Below are 24,871 nucleotides of genomic sequence, written 5' to 3' on the forward strand. Positions count from 1 at the left end.
AAAGCACTCTGTAGTCATTCATACGTAGTCAACCTTCACACAAAAGTGAGTCAGTTACCTTCTCTGCGGTTCCACTTGGCTGATGGCCAGTGACGGTATCTTTCATGGATGGAGCCTGGACTTTCAAGTCCTGGCCGTACGGTCCATTGGCTGTTCCACTTGGGGCCTCAGTGTCAGACCTCTTGTGGTGTGGGCTGATCCTGGCCACAGGCTTGTGTCTGGACACCAGATTTGCATTCTTCTGTGGTGGGGGAATGGGGTTTTCTGGGCTCCTTGGGCTATGGGTGGCGACACTGTATTCCAGCTTCGGTGAACTTCTTGATCCTGACAGTTCCTTTCTTCCAGGGCCTGCAGGCCCACTCTTGGGAGTTTCTACAGAGCCTGGCAGGCTGGCTGCCTTAGGAGGGGTACCCGCCATCCCATCAGGGACACTGTGCTGTAGGTCCAGAGAGCTGCCAAGGAGAGGCACGGAGCAGGCCTTGCTGACCAGTGGTTTCTGGGGTCGCTCCTCTTGCTTTCTTGCATCAACGCTTTTGGAAGAGGCTGTCAAGGCGGGCCTACTGCCATCCTCTATCAGAGGCCTGCTGGGATCTGGGAGGACTCCTGGGAGTGAAATGCAGTCCCCCTCACCATCAAAGTCTTCTTCATCGCTGGCGTCATTGCCATCATAGCAGCGAACTCTCCTCTGGCGGAGGAGGGGGTTCCTGAGGACCTGTGGGCTTCCAGGGAGACTGGCTTGCCTGGCGACCGTTACCTGCTTGTGTAAGAGCCCAGCGGTTCTCTGGCTTCCAAGAGTCACAAGGCTGTTGGCCCTGGCTTTCCCTGGCTCCTTGTGAGCTGCAATGGCAGGAGACAGAAGAGTCAGTCAAAAAACAAAACAAAACAAACAAACAAACAAAAAACAGGTTTCCAATCTGGCCTGATGTTATAACCTTAAAGAAATAAGTCTCAGTGTCTGTTCTTCCAAGCACACCCTATTGATCATGAGTGAAGCCTGCCTTGTCTAGTCACTGAAACAAATAAAACAATGCTGTCTCTGCACATCAGCACTTCTCAATTCACATGCCAGGTATAACCTCCAGCCACTGGACATCCACATAAACAACATAGTTCCTTGTGGTCCAGACAGGAAGGGCAGCCAGCCTACTGCTTCTCCTTTTAGTCTTCACTCCCATTTTTATACACATAGATGTACATACAGATACATATACACACATGCGTATCTGTACTCAAGATGTGTGTGTGTGTGTGTGTGAGTGTGAACCTAGGTAAGTAGGCACATGTTTATACATTGACAGAGGTTGGTGTACAACCTCGGGTGTCAGTCCTCGCCCTCCACCTGGTTTGAGACAGGGTGCCTTGGTTTTTGTCATTGCGCATGGCAGGCTGGCTGACCACCTCTCCACACTGGGATTCCTGATTCCCGCCTTTATGTGGCTTCTAGGATCCAGAGGCATCCTTACACCCACCGGGCCATCTTTTATCCATCTCCTCACCCTTAAGAACATCAAAAACCAACTCTGGGTTATTTAGCTTGATTGGTGTGCTTTTTAGCGATGGAGAATCTATAGTTTAGCTTCATTTTGTCTCCCAGGTTGTTGAGGGTCTGGCCTAAATGCTGAGAACTCTCCACCAGGTAACACGGGTAACATGCTCTTCTTATGTTCTCACATGTGAGGTCCCTTCCCTATCTGCAGCAAAAGGGCGTGATACACAGCCCAAGTTGTCTGCTTCTCAAGTGCGTGTTTGAGGCACAGCGTGCACGTGCAGATCTTTGGCATGCTCTATGTCCACACTATAGTGCACAGCACAGGCTTGCCATTCGCACACCCAACAGTAGCTCCCACGAGTCCCAGCTGCCACGTCTGCCTCTCCAGAGCTCATACACCAGACATGGAAAGGGAAGCCTAGACAGAAGTCTGAGCGCTCAGTACAGTTAGATGACCTCATTTGCGCAGAGACTCAAGGACGTTTGAGTAGAAGTGACCTTTTGCTAACAGTGGCTCTCACAGTCTCATATCAGTAACTCCCTGTTCTTTAAGAAGAATTAAGTTTAGAGCCTAGGGAGGGAAAGATCTGGGATTTGCCTGGGGTTCCCTCAATTGTGAGCGCCTCTGGTTGCTTACTCTGATTTGACGCCACGAAACTCAAGACGACATGCTGGTAGACAGCACGTGACGGGGACCTGGATGAGCCACCTTCACCACTGGCACTAGAATGTGTGTCGAGCCACTCACTGTTGCCTGAGCAGTTGGTCACCTCTGCAGAGAGTAGATACAGCTTCTACTCAGCTCTCTCTCCTTGCTGTCCTGGGCAAGGCTCCAGCAGGGATGGGGGAACTAGCAACTGCTTCCTGCCCTGTTGAGTCCAAGGTTCCCTAGAGCTTCCTTGCTCACCAGAGGGTCCGGGAAGCAGGCTGCCATCCTCCGAGGTGCCACAGCCACTGCCGGGGTGGTCCTCGTCCTCAGAGCCAGCAACCACGAAGTCTGGCAAGGAGCCCCGCCCATCATGGACAAAGTACTGGGAGAACTCAGATTCAGAGAGGAGCGAGTCCTGTTGGAAAAAGAACAGGTTGGAGTCTAGGGAGATACACCAGAGCCGAGTAGAGCAATTATTTCCAGGGGCACTATGTTCTAATTCCTGATCCCTGGGAACTGCAGCGATAGTAACTGCCCATCTCCATTTACTGTAGGGTGGATAAGCAACAGGCGGTACGGTACATCAAGATATGAGGGGGACCTTTTGAAGCAATGATCAGAAAAAGAGAATAGCAAGTTTTTAATTATTTTTAAAAAATGTGAGTTGGCATTTTGCGTGCCTGCATGTCTGTGTGAGGATCCTGACTTCCAGGAACTGGAGTTGCAGATAGCCATGAGCTGTCATGTGGGTCCAGGGGATTGAACCCAGGTCTTCTGGTAGAGCAGTCAGTGGTCTTTACCACTGAGGGATCTCTCGAGCTCCCACAGTAGTAGTTTATCAATCATCTTAGCAAAACCAAAACAAAACCCGTGCGAGAAGGCATAGGAAAGGAGAAAGAAAAACTAAAGTCATATGGCCCAGCCAAAACACCCAACGGTGGGGTCGGGGTGGGGGTTGCCCAGTGTAAATCCTGACCCAGTGGGATTGTCTTTATTATGTAGGGAACAGTCTGAATGGTTTGTGACTTTACTTTTCTGCTCTGCTCTTTCCTTGGGTGAATACTCAACTAAGAGGAACACATCTTTAGGTGTTGGTTTTCAAACTGGTATGGTGGCCATTTCCTTGTACAAAGTGGACAAAAGATTAATCTGCAGAAATAGGTGCTGGGGTCTAGGACTTGACTGAGAAGCCCCTAAAAATTGGTTTGTGGTTTCCAAGTGCTTTTTGACTCACCTTTTTGGCAAGAGACGGACTCTTCAAGGGAGTACCTGTGTGGGAGGGATTCAGGGATTTACAAAACCGTTAACCTCAAGTCACAAGCAGGCTCACATATTTCACCAAAAATGAATGGTGGAGGGGGGGAAATGACACCAAGCTTATTCAACAAAATTGTCCTTTGCCCGAGTGTCACTAATGTGTTACATGCATAGGCAAATGCATGCATTTAGTCTATCTGGGTACCTGTCCACCCTCTCCCTCCTCACCTCCTCTCACAAAAGACTCTGCTCACACTGCAGGACCCTGGCTATGGTTCTTCCTCCTCCGTGATAGCACTGAGTATCTCATCTGGCTTATACTTCAGGGTCCATGCACACAGGACAGTTTAATGTGAGTGATCTTTGTCTCTTCCCTTTCCCGTGGCTCACCAGCCCACTGAGCAGTGGTGCTGCCTGCACACCGCACCTGGTGTCGGCTAAGTTCTCGGTGGCATTTGGCCAGAAGGATGAATGAAGCAATGGATCCCATCCAAGAAACCCCTGAAAGAACTAGGGAAGTCGTTGGACGTCGATCTTACTTTTTAGCTGAACGGTGAAGCGCTCAGCCTGTAGACTTTAAATTACATGTCACAGGCAAAAGAGATTTAGGGCACGAAAATTCCGGCTTTAAAAAAATAGATCTTTGCTGACTGACCAAGTGGAACTGTTGGGATAAGAGAACCCAGCGTTCACGGTGAAGAAAGAGCCTATTATGGCTTCGTCCACTTTAAATATATTAATTATGGATGCAAATCATCAGGGATTTCATGCCTGTCCCAAATCCTGTTCCTTTTCCTTTGACATCCAGTAACTCATATCTCCGAGTTCCTTTTCCTCCAGGGTATCAGTCTGAATGCCAGAGAAGTCTCTAGCCAATCCAGCAATGTCTGTAGAGTCCCTCCTAGGTCTCCACACTGAGGAAACTGTCTTAAAACTTGATATAGTGTTTTAAGTTAGCAAGAAATGCCAAGGAGGCTTGCAGTCCTTCCTTCCCTGCCTGAAAATTTCCACAGAAGGAGAAAAACTCGAGAATTTTGCATTGAAACTTTTAAATCCATATAAAGGCTGGGTGTTGGTGGAACATGCCTTTAATCCCAGCACTTGGGAGGCAGGGGCAGGCAGATCTCTGTGAGTTTGAGGACAGCCTGATCTACAGAGTGAGTGCCAGGATAGGCTCCAAAGCTACACAGAGAAACCCTGTCTCAAAAAAAACAAAAAAAATCCATATAAAGAAACCTCAGCTTTTAGATGGATAATACTCTGTGCTACCTAATCACTCATAGTTTGGTGTCACACCTCCTTGTCCCGTGTATTTCAAATGAGATTCATGGATGTCTGTTAACTTATTTTTTCAAATTATAAGCAGCATGCATGATTAGGCCTTTAATGAAGCACATTAAAAAAGCGCAGAAATCACAAGGAGGAATCTAGACGGTGACAGCAACCGGTCGACAGCCCCAGTAATCACAGAGAATGCTATGCTACCACGTGGGGAGTGCCCGGGAGTGAATTCAGAGGACCTTTTCTCAGTGGTGATGGAGAACGTGCCATTGCCATACCTAAGCCAGGCGAGGAGTTGGCTTCTTTGCTGTCCTGGTAAGTGCTGCGTGCTATTACTTCATCCATTTCCTGCTCGGAAACCTGATTTTCAGCAGAAAGCACCAATTAGACGTTCTTATGTGTTTATTTTCCCCCAATAAGAGGAGCGAGGGCCAGAGGGTCAGAGACTGGGAACGCCTTAGAAGCAGTAACTCAGAACATGCGAGTCCAGCTGGTTGGTGAGTTGCTTCAGTGTATACACAGCAAAACCACCAACAGGTCCTGAGCTGCACGTACGTGCTATGACTATCAAATGTGCTGGATCAGCCCCTCTCGAACATTTGAACTTAAGGCCATGCTGGTGTTACTTCTCGGCAGGTAAAGGTGCTTGCTGCCAAGCCTGATGACCTGAGTTCAATCCCCAGGACCCTCAGGACAGAAAATAACTGACTCCTGCAAGTTGTTATTTGACTTCCCCCCTATACCATGATATGCGCATGCCCCCCAATACAACTAAAAATTAAAAATAAATATAAAAAAAAACCTTGGGGTGGCAAGATGGCTGAGCAGAGAAAGGTCCCTGCCATAAGCCTAAGAACATGGGTTCAAGTCATGGGACCAGCGTGGCGGAAGGAGAGAACCGACTAACACAAGTTGGCCTGTGATCTCCACATGTGCCCCCTGGCATGAATACAATCACACCTACACAAAAAAACCAAACATCTATAAAATATATATGAAAAGTGTAATACTACTATGTTACTTGCCTAAATTCACTATTCTTCTAAAAACAAACTTTTAAAAAGTTTATTTAACATGTATTGGTTTAAAGGCATCAGATCCCTTGGACCCGGAGCTACAGACAGTTGTGAGCTGCCATGTGGGTGCTGAGAATTGAACTCTGGTCCTCTGGAAGAGTATCGTATGCTTTTAACCACTGAGTTACCACCCCAGCACCTCACTATTCTTAAAAATTTACTTATTTTATGCATATGGATGCATTGTCTGCATGTGTGACTATACACCATGTACGAGCCTAGTGCTTTCAAATCAGAGAGGGCACCAGATCCCCTAGAACTGAAACTACAGATAGTAGTGAACTACTGTGCCTGTGCTGAAACCAAACCTGCATTCTCTGTGAGAGCGACCAATGTTCAGTGCTGGAAATCACCGAGCCATCTCTCCAGTCCCCTAAATCCATTAACTTTTAATACCTCACCAACATTTACAAGTATTCCTTCTCCTGTTGCTAAATGACCTGCAGGTTGCAGATACCATGATCTTTCCCTTGCATAATTATGAGTCTCCTGATAGGGGAACTGCTCCATCGGATCACCATGGGGCTTCTGAACGGTGCAGGAACGACGATGTTGATGAGTGTAGTTTACATTTCATATTCCAGCTTTGGCTGTGGCTCTAACCTCATTCTTCTGAAGTCCTATTCACAAGTCTCTATAGGCTGTAACTAGCTCCCAGAGTGTGACACCAGCCACCAGCCTGTGCAGAGGCCAGACTTCCCTCCCGACTTCCTTCTGCACTAAGTGTGTGCAGTAACCTAACAGACTTACACTCGGGTGCCATGTCACTGAACTTGTTCTGGACCTGCTGTGAATCCCTGTGTCCCAGTTTCTTTGTTTTGTAGGAAGATTACTTTAACATTACTTATTATTTTTGTTGAAATAATCATTACTATGAAGTTTTTAAAAATGATTTTTGTATTCTATTCTTGGTTTTTTTTTTTTTTTGGTTTTTCGAGACAGGGTTTCTCTGTGGCTTGGGAGGCTGTCCTAGAACTAGCTCTTGTAGACCAAGCTGGCCTCGAACTCACAGAGATCCGCCTGCCTTTGCCTCCCAAGTGCTGGGATTAAAGGCGTGTGCCACCAACGCCTGGCTTGTATTCTATTCTTTCTGTATTTATTAATACAGTCATACATCCAGGTAGGTCTTTCCCCATTGTTATCCTGTCCTTTAAAAAAGTTTCAACTTATTCTGATTTAAAAATGTGTCTGTGGGCCTAGTACTGGTGGCACATGCCTTTAATCCCAGTACTCAGGAGGCAGAGACAGGCAGATCTCTCTGAGATGGAGACCAGCTTTGTCTCCAGAGAGCTAGTTTCAGGACAGCCAGGGCTACACAGAGAAAGCCTATCTCGAAAAAATAAAAAAGGGATTAAAAATTCCTGTGAGTAAGCCGGGACGTGGTGGCGCATGCCTTTAATCCCAGGCAGAGGCAGGCAGATCTCTGTAAGGTTGAGACCAGCCTGGTCTACAGAGCGAGTTCCAGGACAGCTTCCAAAGCCACAGAGAAACCCTGTCTCAAAAGACCAAAAAAAAAATCCCTGTGAGTATGCACATGTATGTTCATGTGGAGGCCAGATGCTAACACTGGGTGTCTTCCTCTTATCTTATTTCTGAGGCAGGGTCTCTAACTGGACCCAGAGCTCAATGATTGGCTAGACTGAATGACCTCATTCCATTTGGCCCTGCCCACTGGGCATTAGGTTTATAGAGGTATACTGAGGTACCTGGCTTTCACATGGGTGGTGGGAATCTGAAATCAGGTCCTTGTGTCGGCACAGCAGGCATCTTACCCACTGAACCATTTCCCAGGTCCCTAATCATTATACTTAACCGTCACTATTCACAGGCAATTTCTTTTTAAAGCTTCATATATACCAAACTGTGATTCTATTTCAAAAGATAATTAAAACACTTAGTTTCTGTTTCAAGGTAGGGATATTTTAAACCGTGGATGGTAATTTTGTATACTAATATAATATTTAACATAAATCCTATTTGGATAAGAATGTGGATTTGTCTTAATAAATAAATGCAGGGTTTACCCTAATAGATGAATCATAATCACACAATGGCCTTTATGTAATACTTTAGAGTGGAACTCACAGGAAATAAAATCACACGTAGGCTGGCACACACACACTCCTTCCACAAAACAAGAACAGTACAAATGAGCCAGGAAAAATGTCAGCATCGATGATGGTGTTTTTCTTGACAACAGACTTTCAATATTTGCAACTGTTTTTTCTGAGTGGGAGCAAAGCCGATTTCTGTCACCCCCTCCCCCCCGTTCCTTTTCTAACTCAGCATAAGCAGGAAGCTGCTGTCCTAACAAGTCCAAATCTTAGCTGTCTAGACCTGGAAGGTTTGACTATCCCAGCTGGGCAGCCACTGCTCCACACATCATGAGAAACAGGAGAGGAGAAAATGCTGTGGTGTTTCTTTTGGAACCACACAAAAACTAAGGCAGCACATGTATTCTGTATCAAAATGTCCTCCTGGCACGGAATGCTGAATTAGTGGTACGAAAATACATTAAACCAAAGATGGAATCTTGACCAGAAGAAAAATATAGTATCATGTGACAACCAAGAACATTATGTTGACCTAGGAAGAAACATCAAAGCCAGTCCAATACTCAAGTGAGGTTTTGCTGGACACATCCCTGGCATGTCTCAGGCCATCACACTGTGGCTGGGAAAACCACTCCATTTGTGTGTTCAATGGGGGTCTCAGACCACCAGTCTATACGGACGATTAGGCTGTGCATGGAAATAGTGTTTTGATATGGGTGGTGATGGCAAATAGCTTTTGGGCTGAGATGAAGCAGACTCTGAGCACATCACCACCCACGTGATGCTGGGAGTCAGCTGGGCCTTGAGGCCAGTGGCTTACATTCTAATGTCACTGGGGTGGCTGGCATTGGGTCAGCTACAGCATGCTGGACGGTGTGAAAAGAGATGATGAGAGTGTTGAAGTCTCAGCGGAGGAAGGAGCTGGGAACTGCTCTCGCTTGTTGGAATCACAAAGCAAAATGGTGTTAAATGTGACCCAGAGAGAACTACAGGGACAGCAGCAGAAAGATTTTTACCAAGTAGAACAGATTATATATATATATATTTTTTTGAGAGTGCATATAGATAAAACAATCTAGAAAAAGAACTAAAACAAACCAACACCAACCCAAACCAGTGCAGTTGTCTTTGCATCAGTCTAAAGGGATCTCTGTCCCAGCATCATCACTGCCGCCACACTCCCAGGCAAAGACATGGAGTTACAGCTTGTCAACACTCATCTGCATAGGGCAGGGCCAATTCCACAAACTAACACCACTCAGTGTTTAAAATGATGCCATCATGAAGATGCAGATGCAGAGAGGTGGTGGCCCACACCTTTAATCCTAGCACTCAGGAGGCAGAGGCAGGCGGATCTGTGAGCTTGAGGTCAGCCTGGTCTATAGAGGGAGTTCTAGGACAGCCAGGGCTACACAGGGAAACCCTGTCTTCAAAAACAAAGAGCAAGAACACAAGAACAACAACAGAAGGAGGAGGAGAAGCTACAGAAGCAGCAGCAGCAGCTGCAGACATGGCCTTCACTGGCATAGAAGTCTAAGATGCTCGGGAGCCTGGGACCACTCAGGATAATGAGACAAATGATACCGCATCTCGTCTGCTGCATATCAGGAAGAGCTAATGTTCTGAGCCTTCTGAGTTTACATACAATCTTGTCACAAGTTTGAAAACTCATTTTTTACATTGAGTAATATATTCCGCAAAATATTGAACTTGCTGAGGTATCTATGGTTTACTTAAAACATTTAAAAGCAACCGTACAGAGGAGAGATGACCAAATAGTCTCTGTGGGTCAACAGTTGAAAAGTGATTTCAATTTTTTTTGTTTTGTTTTTACATGTTAGTGAGCTCTTAGGTCGTAATTACAGAAGCATCTGTGGAGGTCAGGAGGAACATCTCTTTAACATAAGTTCAGTTCTTTCATCTGTTTAACATTCTCACCCTTAACATATCAGTTGTCTTTTGGGGGCATGGGTGACAGAAGGTTTGACATAAGTTACTGCTGTCACTCACAAACACAAATATGCTCCCAAATTGGTGTAATTTGTGACGTCTTTGTAAGACACAATGGACTTTAGGCTATGAGCCTCTTCTCAGGAGACTACAATCTCATCCGTCTGTATAGTGGATGCTCAATGAACCATTAGGTAATGAATCTCACATTATGGCAATTGCTTGGTTCATTGAACCATCTTCCCAAGACTTCTTATCTCAAATCTCAAAGGGTTACAGAGATGATCTAGCCTGGCATGTTCAGGGTTTCTTGATGTAGGTATTAAATATCTTACCAGCAGCCAAGCAGCCATGGGCATTACTCAGAGTCCTGCTTTCCATGAGATCAGATTTAAATTCACCAAATAACCTTGACAACATTTTCCAATAAAATTTTCTAGGGTGAAGATGAAGTCAAGATCCAATATTCACTTCCCATGTGCATCAGGCTGACACCCAGCTGCCGCAGGGTGAGCTCTCTCACTGAAGCACAGGTATGAATGCTGTCATTGGCCCAACAAGCAGCCAAACCATCGTCCCAAAAGCAGGGTCAAATACCTCACCTTTGGATTAGGGTGCCGGCCGATGACCAGGCGAACGGGTCCAGGTGGGCATTTACTCAAGATGGCGTGCACTTTGCTTAAGGCTGCATGGCGCACGTTCACCGAGTTCACTTCCAGGATTTGGTCTCCCCGGCTAGAGAGGGAGACATAATAACACATTGTGGCAACATTCAGATTTTTAAAAGCTAAGACAGCTTTCTTTCAGGAAGGGTATAGTGTATGAAATCTTTTCTGAATACTTCAAAGAAGCAAATGGCACTCTTTCATCTTTATACAGATATAAAAAGCAATATGTTCATATAAACATTATGTATATATATATTTGTTTTGTTTTGATTTTTGAGACGGGGTTTCTCTGTAGCTTTGGAGGCTGTCCTGGGACTTGCTCTGTAGACCAGGCTGGCCTCGAACTCACAGAGCTCCGCCTGCCTCTGCCTCAACGCCAGGCTAAACATTATATTTTAAACTGGTCAAGGCCACTATCAGAAATAGTAAACTTGAATAAAACTGATAAAAACCAACAATGGAGGGTACCACTCGTTGAGCATCAACTGTATTGTGAGATCCTATACAAAGACGTTTATATAATACTTCCGAAAGGCTCACAGAGACTACTCAGATACAGCACACTTGAGTTAGCCTGGGTCTGTGTAATTATCACATGATAGCCTCTTGACCACCATCAGTTTCATCTTTCTTCCTACCATCTTGAAATGATTATTTAATATAGTCGAAGGAAGAAATATCTGAAGCTCCAAGGTTACCTAAGAATTTGTAAAAATATTTCAAATTTGAACAAATGAGAAATTTAGGACAAGTTGCCTATTTTGACTTGAAATTATCGGGAATGCGCTCAGCAGGAGAGAACAAAGACCCTTTACATGGGTTTTGAGGAATGTTCATTTGGCTCGCCCCAGGCATATGGAACCATTCAAGAAAGAAACATCAACTTGGGATGTCATTAAAGGATTTTTTTTCCTTGGGTTCTAAAAGTATATTTTCTTTAATGTACGTTGGATGATTTGCTAAGTTTTTTTTTCATATGGAAGTTCACTCTGATGATTAATGAAAAATGTAATATAATCTATTAACACAGCTTCCAAAATGGCAACCAACGAATGCTGTTTTGATGATTCTTCAACTGCCAAAAGACTTAGATGCTTATGGGGGAGAAAGGTGATACTGTTTACACAGAGTACTCTGTGTAACGTGTGCACATTTTTGTGATATTTAGGTGGGCACCAACTACTGCAATTACTGTATAAGAGACTATTAAGGTTTCTTGTGTACACAGAGCGCTGATTATATAACTCAACTGTCTGAGTCAAGAAATCTTTTAGATGGCAGTGACTCTAGTCATCATTACTCAAATGGCAATGAAAGTTTTGAAAAAGTTAAAAAACTACAGGATTTCAGGGCTCTTTTGCATCCAGCCACTGTACTGATATAAGCAGATCCAGGTTATAGGATGAAGTTTGAATAAAGAAATAAAAAGTGAAGGAGTGTATTGAACTAGCTGCAGATAATCTGCATAGAGTTATATTTTTTTCAAAATTCTAACACTGAACTTCTGAGTCTAAACATAACAAAGCAGGTAGGAAAGCAGTGGTAATTTTGTTGTCTGTTGCTGTGATAAAACAACATATGACAAAAGGCTTATGTAGCTTCCAACTCCAGGCTGTACGCCATCACTGTGGGGAAGCCGGGACACCGCAACTTGAAGCATCTAGTCACATCTATAGCCAAGAGCACACACTTGGTTTGCTTTTACCACTTTTCTACAATTAAGGATCCCTTTCCTAGGGAATGGTACACCACCCACAGTGGGCAGACTTCCCACCACAATTAACATAAGATAATATAATCCCCTAAAGACATGCCTGCAGGCTAACCTGCTCTAGATAATCCCTCTCAAGTGATTCTAGACTGTGTCAAGTTAACCATCACAGAAACCAAGTCCTATGATCCAACCAAATTTGACTCATATGAGATTTTCATCTTTGGAGATGTTATTAACTTCAGTCTTGGACATATTATTAGAAAGTCACAGTTGTTGAATTCCACAGAAAAAATAAATAGACCAGATGGGCATAGTGGAACGCACCTAGAATCTTAGCATTAGGGAGGTAGAGGCAGGGAATCAAAGTTTAAGGTCATCCTTAGCTATATATTAAGCTCAAAGACAGTTTGGGCTATGTGTCTCCCTGTCCCTGCCTGTGTCTAAGCAATAATAATGTGTGTCTTCACAACTCGAGACCATACCAGGACTGTATAATGCCAGGGATATAACTAACCTCAGGTTGCTTTCCATCTTGGCCACCGATCCAGGGGCAAGGCTGTGAATGTAGATACCTGGAGGGCTGTTTTCCAAGGCCAAGCAGCAGGCACCAATGCCTAGTCCAACTCTTGGCTCTGGGACAGGCATGACACAAAGACAACAGGAGCAAACATTACATGCTAACCAGAAAGCATGCAAGCAATTTACACAGTGCTAATGGCTATCCAGACCAGTAAGCTTTTAGTGTGGTTCAGACAGAGAATGTAAATCCCGCTTTTCAAGTTATCTCATGCTCTACTCTCTGCTTAGTCTAAAGAACTTCCTCAAATCTGTCTCTGGAAATAGCTGGAGAATGACTAATATTTTTATCCGGAATATGAAATCTTTTAGACTTTGCTGACCTTCAAATAATTTCTTGGCTATTTAAAATTGTTGATTATCTTTCTGCAGTGAGTACTAGCCGGGGAGGGGAGAAATGAGAAAAACCAGTAGGATTTGCTGAGTACCTGTGATTTGTAGTTACTAGTGTTGACCAGTATTTACAATTTTAGAAGGCTGGACTTAAACTACTCATTTTAACGCAAGTCCCTGACACGTGGTGATTCATGGGGAGAACTTTGAAGACTGGCGACTTCCCCTCCCCCTTTTGTAAACCGAGTGAGCATCCCTCCTTTTGACTACCCCTGCTGCTTAGAGAACTGTGTGTGCTGCTGACAGCAGGTGGATCCAAAGGACCGATTTCAAGAATGCACAGTAAAAACAGATCCTGGACTGGTGTTCAGGAGAAAGTAGGGAGTGAGGAGTCATCAGTGGTACCTTTGTTGAGTGTGACTTCCATGACAATCCTGTCTTTGGGCCCGGGAGCCTTCCGCCCCAGAGATGAAGAACCGCCTTCCTCAGGGCCTCCTCCTGCTGGGGGTGCCCCGCTGGTGTTGAAGCTTGGGGAGCTGGATCTGCTCATGTGTGTGGGAGTGGAGCATGGTGTGAGGCTGGGGCTGAGTAACTTCGTGCGCACCGTGAGGACAAACAACCCACTTCGGATTTGCTGCAAAACAAGTAGTGGGTGGAAACAGTCAGATTGCTATTGTGGCAAATGGACAAAACCCAGAAGGGAAGAAAAGGAAGAGGTGAAGGGAGATCCAAGGGGACACGGTTACCTTGAAGGTGTGAATGGCCTCTTGAAACGTCAAGCCCTTTATTGGTATGCCATTTACATCTAGGATTTCATCTCCTGGTGACCAAACAAGGAAGTCCATTAAGCTTTAATTTACTGCACTCTGCTTGGCTTGAACTACAGTGGTATACCCTATGAACTTGACTCTCATGGTTTTGGTCCTTTTTTTTTTTTTTTTTTTTTGGTTTTTACGAGACAGGGTTTCTCTGTATTGTTTTGGAGGCTATCGGTCCAGCCCGGCCTCGAACTCACAGAGATCCGCTTGCCTCTGCCTCCCGAGTGCTGGGATTAAAGGCGTGCACCACCACCGCCCGGCGGTTTTGGTCCATTTTAACTACCTTAGCTTCTAGCAATGCCCCCTAAATAGGATAATAAATACAAATTAAAAAAACAAACTTGTGTTATTCAGCAATAATTCTATAACCAATATTTAATTAACTGCAGGGCTGTATTTGGTAGGGCAACCTGGGACCCCAGCTTTGGAGAGGCTGAGGAAGGAGGACCAAGGCTCTCTGGGGTAATAGTCAAAGCTAGCCTGCATTACCAAATAATACTGTCTGAACTAAAAACACGACCTAAACCAACTGCAACCAACCAACCAACCAAAAGCCACTACCCATCACCAAAACCAAAAGAAAACAAAATCCCAAACCAAGCTAACCAATTGATTAACAAAGACAACAACACACACACTAACACAAAACAAATATAAAATATCAACCAGCTAACAAACTAACCAACCATAAACACCAGAAGCCAAAAATCAACAGTGGAAAACTTGAAGACCTAATTATTAACCATTGGCACCTTTGGCAAGAAATATCTTATTGTCAGAGTCTGAACTGCAGTTTCAGGTTTTAAATGGTCTTGCCTAAAAATGTAAACCTATTGGCAAGGAAGCATGAACATAGGCATGTTTGGGAAGTCACTTCCTTATCTGTAGAAAGATAAGCTATCCAAGTCCAGAGACTCAACTAGACATGGAATGGGTTTTTAATCAATAGCAGAGACTAAATCTTCATGAGATATGACTGAGAATTGATAGCCCCAGTTCCAGTCTTATTGGGGCAGGTCCCAGGGGCTCCTTTAGACTGGCAAGACCATGGGCGTCTGCCTGAGAAACCACTGCACGTTGATGCCAACTGACGGTGGGGCATGCTAAGTTGTGAGGAGTGTGTGCTATGCCCACTGGCTTCTCGCTAGCTCAAATAATGGTGAAGATCTATAGTCAGATCATTTTCCATGCTGCTCATAGTGCCTTCTGGGAATGTCAGTGGATGTGGACATCCTATTGACTTCTGAGAAAGTGTTTCTCATTTGCACTCTTGTGACTTGGGCTCATCAAACACCAAAAGATGTCCCAGAAAAAGCACACAGACTCTGCCTGGCAATGCAGGAGGGGAGAGAGACTGTGCACAAGATAGTTCAAGCAGCAGAAACCACACATGCTCACCCCAGACAGCCAATCTCAGAGCATGCTGTGCAGTCTGGTACCCTCCAGACGAGGTATAGAAATGTAGCAATACCCCATGCATTCTCTTTTATGCAATGGCACAAGTCGTACTGTAAGTGAAATGATCCCCGTTTAAAAATCGCCTGCCATCACTAACTATTTAGTTATAACCGGAGGGTGCATCCACATGGGCACAGGGCAGAAACTCTGAAATGACTGCTCACACGCTTGTAATTTATAGGAGAGCTTTTAAGTGCATCATTCAGCAGGCTGGAAACCCAGCCCTGGGACTCGCTTTTCTCATAAATGGACACATATGAAAAAATAGTATTTAGGAGACTCGTCCACTATTAACCGTTCATAGTGATTGATTCTTCCCCCTGTATTCTGCTTCATTCTACCAACCTCACAGGACAAATTTCAATCAAGGAACATGGTGGCACATCCATCCTACGACTGCTCCACTAGATTTTTACACTGCTCTGAAACTAGATACCAATAGCACCAGGGGGTAACTGTTCCTCAGGCGGAGAGGGAGATCAATATTTTGCCTGGTCAAATCATACTGTTACAGGAAGGCTTCTACAAACCAGGGCACTCTGATCCCCTTTACTATTTCTGTTTTTAAGAAGTAAACCTGTAAAACATAGTGGCCACTACACTTTGAATCAACAGAATTGGACAGTCATATCATTTCCAAAGGTCAATAGAAATATCCTAACATAATCACCTCAGGAAGCACAGATACTGGGCCAGTGAGATGGCTCCATGGGTAAGGGAGCTTGCCGCCAAGCTTAATGACATGAGTTTGAGTCCTGGAACACACATTGTGGGAATGGAGCGCTAACTCCTCTAGCTCTGACATCTGCATATGCACTGTGACCCAACTGCACACACACACACACACACACACACACACACACACACACACACCAAAATAAATAAATGCAACTTATAGATAAAATGCATATTAAAAGGGAAGGGGAACAGGCTATGCAAATTTAGGCAATTTTGCTTCACGAAAGTCAACAGTCTTAATCCAGATAAATATTTTGTAAGATATGCAAACATATACGATGAGAAGAATATCTTTATTATAAGAAACTACTATGACTGGGCATGTGCATGCATTTAATTCTAGCATGCACAAGGCAGAGGCTGGCAGATCTTAGCAAGTTGGAGGCATGGTCTACACAGGGAGTTCCAGCCAGCCAGGGTTACACAGTGAGGGGAACAGGTTTCTAGTTACTGAACATTTCTGAGTAGTGGTTTCCTCGCCTATAAAAGACTTACTCCAAAGTATCTACTCTACAGGTTTGTAATACAGTTAAATACTTAAATACATAGATATGCTTTGTAAACATTTAAAGGACCAAAAATAGAAGGTGTAGTTAAATGTTTGAAAATTTTATTTAAAAGGTGTAACTTAAATCTCAGTGATAGTTTAATCTACACCCAAAATCACTTGACAGTTATATTTATGTTTGATAACATGGTAGACACTATGGAGAATGGAAAGGCATTCAGTTAGATCCAGCTACATAGTATTGATTCCAACAACAAGACATTAAATAGCTTTTAAAGTGCGATGTTTTCCCATTAGCGCTAAGGTAAGCCTGGACTGTCAAATTCTCAGGAATATTTAAGGCAGAGAACCTGAGCAAGGACCAGTATTTAACCGTGTAGCCACAGTTAATATGTACAGTCAGCAACAGAAACATCAAGCCACTTCCTATATACAGTCTCTTTTCATCCCCACAAAAAACACTTCAGGTTAGGTATTAACATTCCAAGTTTGTTCCAAGTAGCCCAGGAGAGTGAAGCTTGGGTTATGTGGTCTGCCCAAGACCCTGATGAGGAGGTGCTGGATTCAGTCAGGTGTACCACACCCTCAAGACCACGGCCTCAGCTGCCATGCCATCCAGGCACATCTTGCAAGGGGCCAGACTTTCAAGGACTCAGGCTGTCACTGCACATCACCAAGAGACTCTCGCCTACCTTCTTTGAGTCTGCCGTCCTCCGCGGCTGATCCGTTTGGGAAAATGGTCTTGACAAAAATCCCCATCTGGCCTCGAATGCAGTCTCGGCCTCCAGCAATGCTAAAGCCAAGGCCCTATGTTCAAAGGACAAGAGTCCAGGTTGACACTACAGAATTTAACTGAAAAAACCTCTCCAATATTTCAAATACTGTAGTATTTGACCTAGGCATCTTTTCTACTCAGGCTTGGGGGTTAGGTAGGCAACTAGTTTCAAATTCAAGTTTTCCTTCCCCATCCCCTCCTCAGTTATAGCTGTAATGCACTAGGCCTGTGCCATATTAACGGAGAGATTTAGGTTGAACATCTGAAATTTCTAATATTTGAGAGTCTTTGACTCCAAGAATCAGTTCCCCACTAATGAGCAAAAGGGCTCTTCAAGTCTTTCCTTTTTTTTTTTTTTTTTTTTTTTTGGTTTTTACGAGACAGGGTTTTTTCTCTGTATTGTTTTGGAGGCTATCGGTCCAGCCCAGCCTCGAACTCACAGAGATCCGCCTGCCTCTGCCTCCCGAGTGCTGGGATTAAAGGCGTGCGCCACCACCGCCCAGCTCTTCAAGTCTTTTCACACCTTATGGTTGCCACATTTATTTCAGTCTTTCCATTTTGTATGATGTCAAAGTGGGTATTTTAATATTTATGCAACATCAAGTTATTTGTACACGGACATCACTCAAAATGATAGAGGGTGTTGGTGGTATATTTCTTCCCATGGGGAAAAGATTTGGAAACCGAACCAAAAAGATTGGACGATCACTCTTTCTGAATCTGTTGGGGGGCTGGCAACTGCCTGTATCAATAGGGCAAGGAGGGTGTGCCAGCCTCTCCCTGTGAGGCTCACAAAGAAGGAATGCCGGGGAAGTTCTATTATCCCTCTCCATAGTTGTTATTTGTTAATGTAAAAACAAAACCAAAATAAAGATGAAAACGAACACTACCACTCACCTGGAAGGCAAAAGAGTCTGCAGAAACTAGCTCACCTTGCCTTTCTCTTTGTACAGCCCGATGATGGAAATAACGGACGGCCGAATGAGCCTCCACGGAGATTCCACGTGGGTGGTGCTCAGAGAGCGGGTGGACTTCTTCACAATGTGGTATTCCTGAAAGCCAGCGCAAGACAAGACCAGATATTTTCACTTGCCCCGCTGCAGGCGCAGGCATACAAAGAGACTTTGAAAATCTCAGCTGTCTTTTGTGTTAGGGATTCCCTACTGGCCCATTTGTGGTCCGCCGGCCTAAAGAAAGTTTACTCTAAATGCTGCTGGAGCAGGGGCTCCCACTGCTGTGTCCTGCCATACCTGCCCTGTCACACAGGGCTGCTTAGTGACCCCAAGCACCTGTGTGTCACTCTGTTCTCAACCGTATGGCACAGATCCTTCTGGAACGGAGTCAGGAGAACAAAGATGACCACCCTGGGGTTGGGCTCTTCTTGGAAATCTCTCCCACCTCCACCTCAAGTTCAAAATCATCTTTAAAATGTATCTCACCATTTTAAGCTTAACTTACTCATTCAAAAACTCAGCAAGCCCATGTTTCTTATAAACTGCAAACCACAAACCCAGACAACTACTGTTTTTCCACATAAAATACCCTGCTGAGAAACGACAGCCATTTCAACTCTAATCAAATACTTTCCCATAAGCCACACTTTCTCCTTCTGGCCAGCAGCTCCAACCTCAACCCCCGTTTCATGCCCTCACCCATGACATTCTTGTGTGTCAGCAGAACACATACTGATAACATAATCAAGAGATTAAGTGACTACTGCTAAAGCGAGTCTTAGAATAATAAATGTTTTATGTGGTACAGATATCATAGCATAAGGGGAAAATAGCATTTCATGTTTAATAGGAGAAAAGAACCACCACAAAGATAGTTTTTTCCTTGATTTGTGTCTGCTTCATTCATACGTAGGAAAGAGATATTCCCTCTGGCCAGGGCTATTTTACATCCACCTCCTGTCGGCTTAGAGGACTTATACTTGCGTTTTGACAGAATAGATATCTGCTAGTAACATGGGCCGCCCAGACTTGGTCTCATTAAATAAATGATGTGGGCTTGGCAAGTGTTACTGCCCATTTACTGAAACCACCGCAGAGCACGCCAGACTCAGCCTGTGGTTTGCCAGCCCTCAAACACAGAGGTTCACGTATGATCCCCTTGGGGACCCCTTTCTCTGATCACCAGTCTTCAGCCGTGCTTCATGCTACCTCTCTTGGAAACGAGCAGAAGCCAAAGGCCTATGTGCTCCATGTGGCTCTTTTATGGGTCACTCAGTGCTGTGTAGACCCGTGCTATCTAATGAGGCACTACCCACTGGCCTCCAGTGGCTCTGTGTTTGGATTAAGGCTCACCACGATTAAAATGCACTCAACTCCACCATTGCATGCTCGGGCTGACACACGCACACAGCTGCCATCTTTGATGCACAAACCACTTATATCTATGCCCAAAGTTTTACTGGGTAACTCTACACTGGGCAGCACTTTTTAGTGGAGGAAAAAAAGGTGTGTGTGTGTGTGTGTGTGTGTGTGTGTGTGTGTGTGTGTGTGTGTGTGTGTATAAAACCTGGGAGAAAAAGAGAAGGGCCGAAGGTAAGAGAAAGGACAAAGTAAAGAGGGGAAGACTCTCTGGTAAGACTTTCTACCCCAGCACAAGCTTTCGGAGGCCTGGCTAGATGGGCGTTTCTGGGCTATAAAACATGGATGTGAGTGGGAGGGCTTGGTCATGATGGAAGTAAATCCTGGCTTCTCTCTCACCCTTCAGCAGCCCAACAGGGAGGTTCTACAACCCCTTCCTGGTCTCCCTCTGCTCTCTGGGGTCCAATGGGTCACTCCGAGGAGGCCGCAGACCTGACTCTTTCCTGTTGGTCTAGATGAGTTTGAACAGATCCTACTCAATTCTTTATCCCTTGTTCTCCCAGCATTTCCCCCATCTCAATCTGCCTTGGATCGAATTGGACATAAAATGAGCCAATCAGCACCCACTTTGACACACGGCCTTGCCCACCCCCCCATCAGGTAAAGAGTGACAGAGAAAACAAAAGCCATAAATACCACAACTGACTATAGTCTTTCTTCAGACACTGGTAACCCTGAGTAAAATAATTAGCCATTCTGAGCTTCAGTTTTTCCACTGGCAGAGCAGTCATGACACTAAAAGAAAGGGTCTAAAACCCTTAGACTCCTGTGAGTCCCCACGTGTAATTAGGGACAGCACTGCTGCTGGAACCTCCTCTTCCGGCCCTGTTTTTCCCATATGTCCTGGGGTGGGGGTAGGGGTGGGGGCACTAGTGATTTCCTGTTTGCCTGATGGTACCAGGACTTAAAGAACCCCAAGTTCCCTGGAGACTGAGCCTCCTTCCAAACTGGTCGTTAGCCTGTCACCTAGTTGCCAGTGAGCCAGGGACAAGGTAACAGAGGAGGCACTCCAACTCCTATTCAGGGTTGTAGAGACAGAGTTCTTCACAGGAACAGGCTCCCTAATGCTAACCACCTGCTTTGGTCCTCTATAGTGAACTTGACCCTGGCTGTTGGAGTCATCATCAGATAGCAGGTAGGATCCCAGGCATGGTACAGGCATGCGTGCTCACACTCACCCACATAGTTGTTATTCTGACACACGATGCTCCTATTAAATAAGCAATGGTGGTTTGCCACAGACTCTGAGACGCCATTGTCTCCTGGCAGTTGAGAGCAATTCTTAGTTCCAAAACACACAGCATGAAGAGAACCAAGATGCTGAGCTCGATTAAGAGATATTTCCCCACTTTCTTCAACCCTTGAGCTGGCTTCCTTCTAATCTTTCTGGGTAGACCCCACATTCGCTCCAAGGTTCTAATGCTCTCTCTAGGCCCAAATATGCATGACCCTTATCAGCTCTCCTGACCAGGAGTCCACAGAGGTCTTTGGAAAGAAATAAAATGTATTCACACACACACACACACACACACACACACACACACACACACACAATCTTGGAGACAGGGTTTGCAAATCTGTGCTTTGGTCTCTAACCAAGTAATGGTGACCATGAGTGAACCAAAGCCCCACAGGCCAGGATTAACCTGTGATGTCCCAGTAGAATCCAGGAGCTGGGGAAGAGAGTGTTTCCGGCCATCTCTGGAGACCTCCAGCATCCTGATCCGAGGGTCTCCGTTTCGTACCATCAGTTCATTATATTCCTCAACAGACTCCAGGCGGTGGACACCTCCTGCAACAAAAAATGGTGGAGGCAGGGCTTGATAAGGCCCGAGACAAAACAGAGTACAAACAGAACCAAATGGCCTAACCATCACATTTCCAATCACTATGTGGTTTCAGAAGGTCTGGAGTTGAAGACGCACAAAGGACCAAGGTTGCCCAGTCCTAGCACCAGGTTCTGCATAAGCTCAAAGAAACTGATACTGAGCTACAAAAATCTAGGAGTTTCTGAAGTGACAAGACTGCCTAAGGAGCAATGTGTGTGTTGAGTCCCACCAATGCAGGGGTGGTAGGAACAGCATATACTAGTGAGGGGGCCATAGGCAGGTGGTCTAGAGACGGCAGAGCATCACTTTGTGGTTGTCATGGTTTCACTGTTGGGTGGGTGCTTTCTCCACATACCATATTGACTTTTTTTGAGATGTACAGTTGATAAAGGTCTTGCTCTGCAGACAAGCTGGTCTGGAATTCAGAATTCTCTTGTGTTTTGTGACTTCCAATCCCTGAGTGTTGAAATAACTGGTATGTACAACTGTGCCTGGCTTAGTAGTGACTTTCTAAATATCATTTTAAATTAATGTTTATTAAGTATAACTTAAATGTGCACAAAAACACATGAATGAAATTTCACATGGCCTCTAACACACTAATCAAGAGACATTAACCAGAATCTCAAAAGCCTCCTTGGTTTACTGATTGCTCCTCACCCAATGGTAAGATCTAAACATTACTATATTTTTATTTGTGTATGTATGCATACATGAGCACATATGCCATGGTGGGTAATGTAGAGGCCAGAGGACAGCTTGTAGGAGTCGGTTCTCTCTTCGCACTATGTGGGTCCTGCGAATGGAACTCAGGTCATTAGCATTATTACTCATGAGCCATCTTGCCTATCCTTAACATACTTCATTTGTGAGACACATCCATACTGTTTGTCGTCAACAGTTTGTTCATTTCCATTCTGCATAGCATTTCAATGTATAAACACACATGACACTTTGGGCATTCTATTCCGAAGGATGTTGGATCGTTTCCAGCTTTAAATGTGAACCAGTAGTAATTTGTGTATGCACTGGTACACATAGTATGTTTTTGCCCACACATTACTTTTTTTCAAGCAACCCACTAGAAATGTAGGAAGCATTTTGGCCACAGCTTGCTGACTCCAGCTATTGTGGTCTCCTGCATGCCCCTGTGAGTGTAAGGTCTTCCCAATGCTATGCAGATGTGCAGGTGCTGGCTCCTTGCATGCTTCCTTCTGCGTCACTGTTACCTGCAGGGTGAACTCTGTCTTCCCCATGCCATCCTGCTCTCCATCAGTCTTTAACGCCAGTCATTCTCCTGGGTGCATAATGGGATCTTACCATGGTTTTCAATTTTCGTTCCACTGATGACTGACGAGCTCAGGTGTCTGCATATACAGACATTAGTCAACCCCTTCTGTAAAGCATCTGCTTAAAATTTCTGTCCATTCTTTTATTAGATTCTCTTATTAATTTCTAGGGAGTTTTTAAAATTTTACTATGTGAGATTATGAATCCTTTGTGGGATCTATGAATTATAAATATTTTCCCCACATCTATGCCTTACATACCCTAATGGTATCTTCTGGCAAATAAAAATTCGTAATTTTAATAGAATGATGTAGTCACTTATGGATTAATGGCAGGGTGTTTTGAGGAGTGTGGGGTATATTTATACAAAATAAGATGGTGTCATAGTTTCATTTTAGATATTATATAGTCTAAATTTAGTTGCTTTAATAAAATACCCTGACAATTTAAAGAGAAAGGGTCTGTTTTAGCTCACTGTTGGCCAAACAACTATAAATATATATTAAGACTCTGAGTGGTTATCTCATAAGCGGCTTTGCAGATCCAGAGGGTGGAGAGAAACCGGTTCAATGGGACCCAGCTAGACAGAAAAAAAAGCCTTCCATTTATAGATGATTCTTAAGATTTAATTTTAATTATGTGTACTTGGGTATGTCTGTGTGTGGGCATATGCACACAAGTGAAGGTGCCTGTAGAGACAGAGCTGTTGAATCCCTTGGAGCTGGAGTTATGGGCTGTTGTCAGCCACTTTATTATGAGTGCTGGGAACTGAACAGAGGTAAGAACTGTATGTAACTCTGAACCTCAGAGTCATCTCTCCAGCTCCATACACTGAATCCTCAGCAAACTGATTGCTTCTAGATGGTGATTTGATGGTGTCCAATGTCCATCTAAAATTGCCTCTAAGTTTTTCATGGAATAAGACGAGATAATGGTAGACTTTTAAAAATCACATGTTACTGAGTTTTTAATAATGGTATGGTGCTGATACAGCTAGTGGATGTCACTTAAGGCTTAACTTTTCACACATTACATATTAACTTTGTGAAGTTAATTTCAAACACCTGAAACCCCTTTGCAACCAAGGAAAAATTTGCATTTAAAAAGATCACAAACTTAAGCGGTTAACGTGGATAAATCAAAAGTACTGAAATTAAAGGCGATCCCTGCTGGCGAGAAAAGGAGTGGGCAGGAAGGAAAACTTGGGCTAGAGTATTAGAAAAATGTTCTATGAAATGACAAATGATGTTGCTTTAGTCGTTTTGGAGCCAGACTAGGCAAAACCCTCATGGAAGTTGCTGGAACCTCATACACAAGCTTAAATAATTCATAACTTAGTAATTCATGGGTCAGATTAATCTTTTTTTGGCATGCTTACTCATCTGAAAAAAGATTTATTAGAAGAAAATTCCTTTTGGGTTGACAGGGAGGCGCTTGTCATCAACAGAGAGAAACCACACGCGGTAGCATCCATTGATAATACCCTGATACGTGACTACCACAGTGACTCATTCAGGCATATGAAACAAACACCCAGATCTGGAAGACAGACAAGTGCAGATCCCATGGTATTGAAACCTCCCATGTGGGGCCGGAGAAATGGCTCAGTGGTTACAGCATACACTGCTCTTGTAGAGGACCACACCTTGACCCCCCCAGGACCCACATCAGGCAGCTCACAGGTGCCTGGAACTCCAGCTTCAGAGTCCACGCCTACGCCTCTCTCAGCTCCTCAGGCACAGACAGACACACATACATTCCCACTAGAAATAAACAAACTCCTACATGCATATGTCTTTAGTGAAGCGGTCCACAGCGCTGTCAAAGCCCCAAGCTTCTTTGGCGTGTTCCCCACACGAAGCTGCCAGTCTTACCCCTTCCCACCCTCCCCTATGAATGTGCTCTATCCCCATGCGGGCCTCTCTCTACTCATTTCCAGAACTGGGATATAAATATCGCGAGCTCCCCCCAGCTTGTGTCCACCATCACCTCCAACCTCAGCAGCCTGCAGTTTTTCCCCAATGCGATCTTGCCAA

At 44.6% G+C, this 24,871-nt stretch overlaps 1 protein-coding gene across 9 annotated transcripts in view; it reads right to left on the bottom strand.

Annotated features, from left to right (window-relative positions):
- Nucleotides 1-24,871, bottom strand: part of Pdzd2 (PDZ domain containing 2) — a 366,700-nt gene that overhangs the window by 27,148 nt on the left and 314,681 nt on the right. For all 9 annotated transcript variants that reach the window (XM_005078018.4, XM_040757639.1, XM_040757637.1 and 6 more), the window contains 11 exons: nucleotides 21,363-21,508; nucleotides 18,277-18,396; nucleotides 17,262-17,376; nucleotides 13,794-13,867; nucleotides 13,453-13,681; nucleotides 12,653-12,770; nucleotides 10,359-10,491; nucleotides 4,955-5,036; nucleotides 3,373-3,407; nucleotides 2,397-2,553; nucleotides 59-837 (listed from right to left, as the gene is read on the bottom strand). In XM_005078018.4, the coding sequence (XP_005078075.1) occupies nucleotides 59-837; nucleotides 2,397-2,553; nucleotides 3,373-3,407; nucleotides 4,955-5,036; nucleotides 10,359-10,491; nucleotides 12,653-12,770; nucleotides 13,453-13,681; nucleotides 13,794-13,867; nucleotides 17,262-17,376; nucleotides 18,277-18,396; nucleotides 21,363-21,508 (1,988 nt within the window). The remainder of the gene's footprint in view (nucleotides 1-58; nucleotides 838-2,396; nucleotides 2,554-3,372; nucleotides 3,408-4,954; nucleotides 5,037-10,358; nucleotides 10,492-12,652; nucleotides 12,771-13,452; nucleotides 13,682-13,793; nucleotides 13,868-17,261; nucleotides 17,377-18,276; nucleotides 18,397-21,362; nucleotides 21,509-24,871) is intronic.

Source organism: Mesocricetus auratus, unplaced genomic scaffold, assembly GCF_017639785.1.
Source record: "Mesocricetus auratus isolate SY011 unplaced genomic scaffold, BCM_Maur_2.0 Super-Scaffold_100015, whole genome shotgun sequence".
Classification (NCBI taxonomy): Eukaryota; Metazoa; Chordata; class Mammalia; order Rodentia; family Cricetidae; genus Mesocricetus; species Mesocricetus auratus.